General features: G+C 49.0%; 1 protein-coding gene across 2 annotated transcripts; it reads right to left on the reverse strand.

The window, feature by feature from the left end:
- Nucleotides 1–591: 591 nt before the first annotated feature.
- On the reverse strand, nt 592–9,582 carry DPAGT1 (dolichyl-phosphate N-acetylglucosaminephosphotransferase 1). 2 transcript variants are annotated; one of them, XM_059719998.1, is made up of 9 exons: nt 9,156–9,582; nt 7,876–7,978; nt 7,441–7,654; nt 6,734–6,880; nt 6,400–6,484; nt 4,268–4,456; nt 3,122–3,209; nt 2,609–2,764; nt 592–1,841 (listed from the first exon to the last, which is right to left on the reverse strand). In XM_059719998.1, exons 1-9 carry the CDS (start codon nt 9,305–9,307, stop codon nt 1,776–1,778), a joined length of 1,200 nt encoding a protein of 399 aa, XP_059575981.1. In that variant the 5' UTR covers nt 9,308–9,582; the 3' UTR covers nt 592–1,775. The 2 variants fall into 2 exon arrangements, with proteins under 2 accessions (XP_059575981.1, XP_006266894.1); XM_006266832.4 differs by having other exon boundaries at nt 7,858–7,978; nt 9,156–9,581.
- Nucleotides 9,583–10,711: the final 1,129 nt, after the last annotated feature.

Raw genomic sequence — 10,711 nt, forward strand, 5'->3', positions numbered from 1 at the left:
GTTGAGATCCGGCCGGGCTCTCATTGGCTGCTTCTGTGAGCCAATGGCAAAGCAGGGCGCCAAATTCAAACCGCGAAGAGCGCACGGCCATTTCCGCTTTAGCGGCCGGCGCGGCAAGCCCCTCCTCTCCCCGCCCCGCGGCCGCCTCAGGGTGAGTGTCTGGCGCGGCCCCGCGCGGGGCGGCTCCCCCCGCGAGCCGGCTCGGAGCCCGCGGCGTTGGGGCCTGGTTTGGGTGCACGAAGCGCCGCCCCTGCTCCTTCGGGGCCCGGTGCCTGGCGCTCCCGCCCGCTCGAGCAGGCAGGGCTCCTTGCTGGAGCTGCGCTTCTCCAGCAGGAGGGCCCCCGAGCACCCCGGGTAGTTCTGCCCTCCCCTCCCCTCGGGGAACCGTTTCTCGCCAACGCTGTGCTCGTGCTTTGGGCAGGGCAGCGGACCCTGCCCGGCTCAGGAGCGGTTGATAGCCCGTGTCCTATAGCCCGCATTAGCTCGAGTATCCAGGAGCCTCGGCTGGCCCAGGGCTCAGCGGGCGCACGCTGTGGTGACACTGCCCAGCCCCCGGGAGACGCACGGCTTATGCACAACACGGGAAAGGAGGCCGTGAAAGCTGGGGGAAAAGTCCCCCGAGATTTATTTTCATTTTAAACGGACCGTGGTAGCCTGAGGCTATAATCACTCCTTATAATTCAGTTCAAGTCATAAGGACAGTACAACAGGGATGTTAACACTGGTGTCCTAAATAAAGTCCGATTGAGTGAGTCGGTTCCCGTACAGTTTTATTTCACTTCAGTTGTTCTAATGCTTTGTCATTTGAATGACATTATTTTCCCTGTATAAATAATAACTGTAAAGCACCGTCGTGCTGAAAAAAGTGCAATGTGAAAATGAATTATTTGAACGAAGGGAAAACCATTAGGACCAGGGGGTCTGATGGCTGCTAATGCACAAATAGGCGGAAGGTGTTTTTTGTTTTTATAATTGATGAGACATGTGAAAGTGTGGGTATTTTGGTGCTAGAGGTGCCATGGGTCATAGAGCAATGTAGGTTAGGGAAACTGCATGACCCTTCAGCAGGAAAAAATGTCAGCAACAATGAAAAGTGGGAGAACAGATGCTGCAATAGAAATGACCATTCTCTATAAGAGGGTGTCATAGCAATGTATAATTGATATCGTTTAATTGTGTTTCAACATTTTATCCCTGTGGCAGAGAGGAATGGGAAGCTATTCTGTAGTCAGATTACACGACCTGAATATCTTGTTTCTGAGTTGTAGATAGGCTGAAAAGTGGATTATTCCGTATCTGTGGCAGAAAGATGAAACTGGAGAGGACTGTCCGGTATGTAGAGTTCAGAAGAGATTGCAGGCATTGTTGCAGGTTTATCCTTTGCATATTTCAGGCAAAACAATGTATTTCACAAGATGAAAGGAACTATGGCTGATCCTCCTCTACCTCTACCCCATCATCTTGGCCAGAAGACTCAGATCATACTTATGTCTTTGCACATGCAGGTTAGTCCCACTCATTAGGAGGTCTAGGAAGTAATGATGCTTATATAACTTTAACAGCAGAATCTGTCAAATTCCTGCTGTTTCCAACCAAGGAGGAAACAAACAAACAAAAAAAATTAGATTTGTGTCCCAGAGTCTTTCCTAGCATCTGGAAGGCAGTCCTGAGATGTCCAGGGCCAACACAGGACCATTTCAGCCATCTGGATCAGAACCAGAGAAAATAAGGGACTGATTAAGAGGAGCTGGCACTTCCCTTTCTCCTGACATCTGTCAGACATCGTAGAATAAGCGCACTAGCTGGTATCTGATCAGAAATGCAATTGTGCTTCCCAGAACCTAGAAAGAAGAAAAAAAAATTGCAATGGTGAGTTGACTGCCACTTGGACAGTGCCTAGCCCTCTGGAAAGCATTTGGGACTTAAGCACGTGGTCTGCCTAAGCGAGACAACTTAATTAGAAATGGTGCTATTTGTATGTGTGTGGAGGGGGGCATGATGGGTGATGAGAGTTCCTTGCAGTGCTCTTTAGAGAGGATCTTTGTAATGGAGTCACAGAGGGGAGAGGATAGCCTGTGTGCATACATACAGAGTTGGAATAGGCAACAGAGATGCTTGTCAGGTCTTTACCATTTCATGCAGAGGTGGGGAGCAACCCAGGAAGTAGAGGAATGGAAAGGGAGACATGAGACATAAGACAAAGCTAGGGGGAATTCAAATGTCCCTTAAACCAGAATATTCTGCTTTGAATGTGCTATCTATTAGAATAGGGCAGTCCAACTTCTGGACCCTGGGGGCACCACAGATCCCTATGGGCTGCATGCAGCATGGGCAGCTCAGCTCCTCTCCCTCCAGCCGCACAGGCAGCCCAGGCCATTCTACACAGCTCTCTCTGCCCAGCCCCCGGGAGTGAAGGCAAGACACAAGCTGGAGGGGAAAGAGGGAGAGCTCAGAGATCCTGACCATAGCAGCAGGAGTGATTTGGGGGGTTGGGAGAGGATGGGGGACAGCAGGGGGAAGAGAAGCCTGCATGCAACCTGTGGGACATCAGTTGGACAGCCCTGTATTAGGGAGCAGGCTTTTCTATCCAAAAGACCATTTGCCTGACCTGGATGAGTAGCAGCAGGATGGTGAGTGTTTGCTCTGGGGTTGGTCCAATGAGCTTTATAACAAAGTTAATGATAGTCATGTTGTTGCATTCTGTGTATTCTCCATCTTCATCCACTCCCCGTCTTACATCTACAATGCGCAAGCTCTCTGATACCTGGGAAAGAAATTTAACCACCACTTAACTGGATGAAATAGATATTTGCTAGTTAGGGTCTGGTAGGGATGTGATAAAAATTTCTTCCATACATCCTAGTCAGTGATCTCTTCTACTGTTCCAGTCCTGGGGTTTGATTCAAGGGAACAGATCTAGGGACAGGTTTAAATCAGGCCTTATGCAGCTAAGCTTCATTTTGGAGGGATTCTAATAAATGTGAGCATCAAGCATTGGGGTCAGACTACAAGAGGCCTGTTTTGGTTTGGTTTTTTTTACTAAAGTTCTATGTTGTTCGGAGGAAATGACTCAGGCTAAACAAAGGTATTATCCTTCTTCAGATCACAGCGGCTGACTGACCTTCAGAATGCATGCTCCCAGGGTTGAGAGACTCTTGGTTTTAAATTTGAAGTAGCTCATTTCCAGTTTCCCTGTAGCAGGATTTAACCTGAAAGGAACAGCAAAATGCACTTCAATCATACCAAAAGAGACAACTGAATCCCTGCATAAAGCAGAGATAGGAGTGGTCTAAAAGGAGGTGGTGCCGAAAGTGGGAGTAATTCTATGAATGTGACAGTCCTGACAGTGCAGCAGCCCGAGCCCATCACATGGGGCAGAAATGGGAGAAACCTTTTTGTTACTACTTTACAGAAGCTTGTATGGATCAAAAAGCAAGGTAGAACATGCATGGTGTAGGTAGGGACTATCTATGCTGCAAAAACTGCCAGAAGACTGCATTAGAACAGCCTCTCAGCTAAGCAGCCACAGTTCAACCTCACCCATGTGGTTGGGAAAATAAAAATGTGAACTAGTTAGCAACTCGAGTTACAGCTCCAGCTTTGCAGGACTGTAAAATTATTTCTTAATGAGGCTAGAAAGAAACCCACATGCCATGACTCAACCGTATTAGGCGAGAGCTGTATTTAATTCAACTTGATAGGTAACCTAAGCTTTTTGATGGTATAAAATTGGAGTACAGTTCTGCTAGCGTTCATCAGGGCACTAGTTTGTACCCTCTGAGAATCAGGTAGCTATACATTGAGCAATTTGGGCTTTTATGCTAGGCATTCAGCTGGAGAGTTGTTTGCCAGACTGCTTTGACAGGGCAGCAACTTGTTCCTTGACATTCAACTTTTTGCCATACAAAAAGGTGTTTTCATTTTTTCAAAATTAAAGTGTGAACGTTGCAGAAAACAGCAACCATAAAATCACAAGATTTATTCAATTTATGGCTATGCTGTTCCCGACCACAAGGAAAGGTAGTAATTACCAAATAAAATTCTCCACAGCTCTGGTATCTTTCTCAATCCTAGTTGGTGAATAAGGGCTACATCTCCATTTTCACTCCCTCCCCCAACCACAGACTACATTATGTCCATTAATACCCTCCAAAGATTCCACCGAGACTATTCCACCTGCGTCAGCCCTAGCACCAAGCCAGAACCAAACTGCCTCACAGGTACTGTCACATTACTTCTTACTCTCAGTCACTTACATGCTTCTTACCTGGGCAGCCGATGTCGGGGGCAAGGAATGATGTGAAACAGCTGAGGTAGTGAATACAGGAAGTTGAGCACTTGTGGGAGGAAGAAGAGCAGCATTGTCTTGCTGAAGTGCCCAAGGATCCCTACCACAGCAAAGGTCATTCCAGCAAAATAGCAGAATGTGTCCCCCACAAAAACACGGGACGGGTACCTGCAAGCCACAAAGAAAGTGTGAGGATGGGGTGCAGCATGAGATAAAAATCAATGACAGACAAAGATGATGTTCCCAGTCACGTGGGGGATTTCAAATATGATATGTATATGTTAGACAGATTTTAGTAGGCAGGGGACTTGTTCTAATGAGAAACCTTTCTCCTGTTAAGAGTGCAAGGACAGATTGTCTATGATCGATGAAAGGCACAGGCTTGGGAGTCTGAAGTCTTCTTCTGAATTATGGGGCACTTGCTGGAGAGAGATTGGGACACAAAGGAGTTAAGCGATCTGCCCAAGGGCATACGAGGCATCAGTTGCAGGACACGATACCCTAAGTAGAACTCCTAACTCCCGTCCTATGCATTCATTAGAGACAGCTTCCTATTCATCATTGATCTCTCGTACACTCTGCTTACTCAGAATGGCATGAGAAATACCAATTTGAGTCTCAGACTACAGGGAATAGTCATGCTATAAATACCGTTATGTCTTTAAGCTTCCTCTGTTTGCTTCTTTATGATAGGAGCCTCAAAAAGACACTCCCATTCATCTTTAAGTCTAACAGGAACACCCAAACCTTTGCCAAGCCTGGCATGACTCTACAAGTTGTGGTTACAGGAGGAATAATTTTAATCTTTGTGACCTCTGTAAATGCTTTTAAGAGTTTCCCAATTCTACGTTAAACTCTTTATTTTGGCAAATATTTCTATGTCCATTTTTCCTGCTCACGCCTACCAAATATACTCCCATGAGAGTTTGCTAGGAGTACTGTTGTCATAAACTATTCTACTGACACTAACTGGATTAGTACCTGGCAAGTCAAGGAGCAAGATGACTGCAGCCCCAGCTGGACTGACTGTAGTCCAGTCTAAGAGTTTCCAGCTGTCTATTTGGCGGACCTATAGTGCTGCTGATGAAGTAATTATACGTACTAATGTAAAGAGTGTTTCTATTATTACCTTAGCATGGGAGATCATTACAAGCTCAGGCACATCTGTATACCGCTTTTAGCTGCCTCACAGAATGTGAACAGAACCTTGTTACTGTTGCAACTGCAGTTTCTCTGGGCAAATCTTACCATCTTGGTATCCTGTTCTAAGTCACTCTGCCACGAGCAGGAAATGCACATACATTGCAACTGCGATTATACAATAAATCTCTGCATTGCAATCCCAGAATATGCCTGTATTCAGCAAGGATCACCTTGAATATTGACTCTATTGCAGTGGTTTTCACAGTGTGTTCCTAGGAACTCTGGAGTTCTACGACAGGCCATTCCGGGTTCTGCAAAGAGCTTGTGATTAAGGGCTGAGAAGGCGAGAAGCCAGTGTGCCGACACTGGGACCAGGTTGCCTGGCTCCGTGTCAAGTCTTTAGGATAGGGGTAAGGGTTCCACAGCAGAAGGCGATATGAAAGGGTTCTGTGACGTAAAGGCGTTTGAAAACCATTGCTCTATTGCAGTGGTTCTCAACCTAATTAGATGCAAGGCATCTCCTGGAAAATGCCACTCATTTTTGAGTACAGAAAAATAAGAGCAATTCTGCTGCTGCAAAGAACCCAAAAACCCAAAGCAGGTCAGAATATTTTTGACACTGTGAATTCCTATTTTAAATTTCTGGGTTTACCTGTGAACCATGTTTGCATACCTAACCATGCTAACATTACATGGCCCCTGCAGCACCCTTGAAAGGATCTTAAGGCACCCTGGTTGAGAATTACTGCTCTGTTGCATAAAGTCATTCCAATCCAAAAGTAACCAAGACTGTCCTTTGCAGATCTCAGCTTTGTCCCAGAGGACATCTACATCTCCACAGTCTGTATCCACTGCTGGCAGCTGTGGGATTGGTTCTCAGAGCAACATCTGTCCTCCAAGCCAAAGGTGTAGGGGCAGGAATCTTTATGAAGCTCTTAAATACATGTTTCTTCCTTCCAGGCTCTTACCAGTTGTGATAAAGCAGCCCCAGAGTGGTGAAAAAAAAGGGAATCATGAAGTAGAGAGAAAAAATATGATCATCCTGATAATCTCCTGTGGAAAAGGGACAGAACAAATTAGTAATAATCAGGGATCCAGAGGAAGTCTTGGAATCAGTGCATGGATCTAACTACGTTAGGTTTGTATACATTGCCTGTCAATAGAATCCAAGGCCCCCTTTCCCTTCTTTTTAGTCTACCTTTACAATCCTACAGGTCTTCCAATACATCAACTTCTTCCATGTTTGGGGCAATTTCTTCCATGGGTTTTTGCGCCCCCAAAAGACACAAATCCTTTCCTTACCATTTAATTCAACGATGTTGAAAATGATGATGGAGGCAGCAATCACCAAAGACTGTCCCGCCTCAAGCCCATTAATTCCAGCAAGAATGTTGATGGCATTGGTGCAAAAGACTGCGAGCATGCCCATGTACACATAATACAGGATACCTGCAATCACAGACAGAACCAAGGAACTTCACATCCAAGTTTTAACAAGATGTACATTCAATGTAATGCCAAGCAAACATTTTACTTTTATCTTCTGTCTTGTGAGCTCAGCACATTTCACAATAGTTAAAGAAACATCTTCCTTACACACACATGCACACTTTTACATTTGTAGAAAGTGAAGCAGAGCAGAAATTCCAAGACTAGTCAAGGGCAGAGCTGAGAGTGGAATCAAAGTCTCCAGATAACTACTTTTGTGCTTTGAGCTATTTGCTGTTCTCACCTGAACATCATTAGCACGTGGAACTCATTGGACTTAGGGTCTCACCGTGTTAAGATGTTTGGAGTGTATCTGGACAAAGCAAACCAAATTCTAAATTACTGCATTAATTGGGGACCTATCAGTAAAGCTCTCCACTGCTGGAATCTACTGTCTCAGCCAATGGTTCTATCGGGACAATCCCTTGTGGAGGAAGGCGGCAACAGATTACAAGTTGCTAGCTGCCACCCTCACAACTTCCACGCTCAAAGATGATGGCTTCCGGTGCTCTATCACTCACCCAGGTCCAAGTGCAGACCCAGCAGTACCCGGAAGGGCTTTGGCACCACAATTGTCGTGTTCCCAAAGTTGGTGAAGTAAACCATTAGGAGAGGAAGGGAGGCCATGGTGGGAAGTAGCAGCTTGTGTCGCCAACGCAGGTTCAAAACGTCATCCGCGAAGCCCAGGAAAATCATACAGCAGATGGCAAGCAGGGAACCGATGAGCTCCACAAACTTGAGTGGAGAGAGGACAGCACAATGGTTATTACAGATACATCAGCCACCAACCCTCCTGCTCAGATGCCAAATGAAGATGTGTTTGTCTTTGACATGGGATACTTTTGAGGACCCAGCCAAACACAAGTGTGTGTTAACTATTCCCATCAGGGTGCTGAACCAAACAGGCTTTGTTGAGCACTGTGAAGAAAATCACTCACCTCATGGTAAGGAAATACCTTGCATTGCTCCTCTACAAAACAGCTCAGGAAGGGCACAGGAATGAAGCAGAAAAGGATGATCAAAAACACTGCTCCACTGATCACACCTTGGGATTCAGGGCTGAAATAGGCAAATGGGGTAAAAAAAACCATACATTGATTCTTACAGAGCACTAACTTCTTGAAAGCTAGCCTGGCATGCCAGCAGTGCTGTTACATTTTCACTGCTTCTCCACTACTGGATTCATCAGCAGTACTTGGCTAACTGCAATCATCTGGATGCAACACTTCTGACAGTTGGCAGCCACATTGTAAAACATCAACGCATCCTGCAACAGCTCAGAATGAAGGGCAGCCTCCAGCCAACAGGGCAGTTTCCTGTTCCACGGCATTTAGTATTTGCGGAACAGTCTCTCAGTGATTGGCATATAGGTTCTCCTGGTAAATCTGCCAATGTCCAGGTTGCTGCTTGTCCCAAACATCTAAAATGGTCAGGAGAACAAATAAGATTCCAGAAGCTTGTAATGGATTATAAATAGCTGACTAGAAATCCAGATTCCAGCTGTCTGAAACTCTGGCAACATTTAGAACCACAAGTGGTTGTGGTTCTAAGCCAGTTGACTAATGAGTAATCAAATGTGGCCGCAAAGGGTTTTGTTACAAAAGGACGTGCCTCTCCAAAGTTCAGTTCCCACTAAAAATGGGAACAATAATCGTTACCACAGATTATGGGGTGTTGGTTCTAGCCATGTTGGTCTAAGGACATAGGCAGACAAGGTTCTTTGGGTCAATGTGCTAATCTTTATTAGACCATCTAAACAGTTGGAAACGTTCTTTCCAAGCTTTCAGGCACAAATACATTTTCACTCCTCATCTGCAAAGATCATTCACACAAGATCATCTCTCCTCAAGACATGATTTAACCTTTAATTGAAAAGTAGCTTATGCTTACAAGTGAATGTCTTTGACTTCTGAATAAAAACCCATAAACTTGCTCTCTAGTTATGTGAGATTGACCTACATTTCAGCCCTTTATAGCCTTGACTTCATAATATTTTTATGCATTCAATAAAAATTCCGTTTTACTTTAGTATTTTGGATTTCTTCGGTTATTTGATTCTCCTGTGGGGCTTTGCAAGAACAACTGGGAATTTATCCAAGTATTTATCATGGGGGCTTGCTTTTCTAGGTAGGGTTAGGCGACAACCGGAGCAGGGCAGCACGGCTCACACCCGCGCCTGGGGGACAGCGACAGGAGGAGATGCCCTCGGCCCTGCCCCGCGGGCCTTGTTACTCACACGGGCTGCCTGGAGGTTTTGTTCAGGTCGAGGCCGAAGAGCTTGGCCGCGATGAAGTGGTCCTTGAAGGCGGGGATCAGCGTCACGGTGGCCGCCAGCCCCAGCAGCGAGCCGCACACGTTGATCAGCAGCGGGATCGCGGGCAGCCCCATCTCGGCCGCCCGAGGCTCCCGCGGGGCCGGGCTGTCGCCGCCGCCGCCGCGTCCCGTCCGGTCCCGTCCGCGCGCTTCCGGCGGGCGCTGCCGGGCGCCTCACCCGGCTCGGGCGGCCGCCATGCTTGGTGCTGGCCGGGAGGCGCGGCCCGCCGGCGGGGCTAGGCCGCCGCCACGCCCGTGCTCGGGGCCCGGCAGCGCACGTCGAGGCGGAGGCGGAGCTGCCCGGGGTCGGGCTGGCCGCTGGCGGCGAGGGCCGCGGCCGCGGGGACCCGGCGGCGCCCGGTGCCCGCAACAGCCATGGCCGGCCTGGCGTCACGGACACGTCACGACCGCCGTCCTGCGGACACGTCACGGCCGCCGGGTCGCGCGCACACGTGGCGTCACGGACACGTCACGACCGCCGTCCTGCGGACACGTCACGGCCGCCGGAGTCGCCCGCTGCTGAGGCAGCTGCGAGCGCTAGGCCCGCGCGCGTCGGGGCAGAAGGGCCCGCCCTGGCCCCGGCGTGGCAGAGGCTGCCGTGGCGGCGCCGTGCCCAGACCGGGAAGAGTCGGGCGGACTCCGTGGCGCGCCGAGGCATCGGCCGCACGGCAGGAGAGCGTGCGGGGCAGCTCCGGGCCCGCCTTTGGTCCGTGCCGTGGCCCCTAAGCGGGAGAAGCAGCGGGCTCCTGGGCCCCAGGATTGCGGCCGCGGTGCCGGCAGTCGGCCACGTTACACGCGTCAGGGGACGGAGGGGGCGGCAGCCGCGCGACCGAGCGGAGCCCAAGCGCGGCTGCTGAACCGCGCACTCGTGTCATGCCCAGATCCGGGCGCTCAGCTACACTAGGCCCCTTCGTGTTTGCTGCACATGGCGCCGGGTCACCCCCGGATGTCATTTCATCCGAGCCACGCAGCTCCCGCTGCAGATCAACGCCTCGGGGAAGCGGGTACTGCTGCGTTCCGCTGCACCGCCCGGTCGCTGGGACCTGGGCAGGACGCTCCGCTGCTCCTGCGGCCCCCGCTATCAAGTGGCCAAAGCTACTAACTTAGCCCGATACGGCACCTGGATTTGTGGACGAGACAAGTGATGTCAACGTTATCCTGAATGCTCATGCTCAATAAGGACAGTTATTATAGCTCTAATAAATGTAGTAGCTTAGCCTTCAAGACACTCGGCAGTCGAGTGATTTATTCCTTGAGGGAGAAAAGATGGCAATGACGTCTACTCAATTACGTCACATTTATGTTCCTAAAATGTGTTTCTGGAAGCAAGGAAGTGCCCCAGCAGCAGGTGACAGGGGAGTGTTTGGCAGAGGGCTGTGATGGTTGTTCTGATCTCAGTCCCGGTCCTGAGGTGGGAGTGAAGGACTGCCCTTCCCCAGGTCAGGCGGTCGCTCCGTCTCCCCTGGCAGAGGGTGGAGG

This window comes from Alligator mississippiensis, chromosome 16 (genome assembly GCF_030867095.1).
Source record: "Alligator mississippiensis isolate rAllMis1 chromosome 16, rAllMis1, whole genome shotgun sequence".
In the NCBI taxonomy this organism is placed as follows: Eukaryota; Metazoa; Chordata; order Crocodylia; family Alligatoridae; genus Alligator; species Alligator mississippiensis.

Coding starts and splice junctions, on each gene's coding strand:
- DPAGT1 (XM_006266832.4), bottom strand. CDS start 9,307: ATGGGGCTGCCCGCGATCCCGCTGCTGATCAACGTGTGCGGCTCGCTG. Junction 6,485..6,733: donor CAACATCGTTGAATTAAATG/GTAAGGAAAGGA, acceptor CCTTTTCCACAG/GAGATTATCAGGATGATCAT. Junction 4,457..6,399: donor GGGCTGCTTTATCACAACTG/GTAAGAGCCTGG, acceptor TGTGGCTTGCAG/GTACCCGTCCCGTGTTTTTG.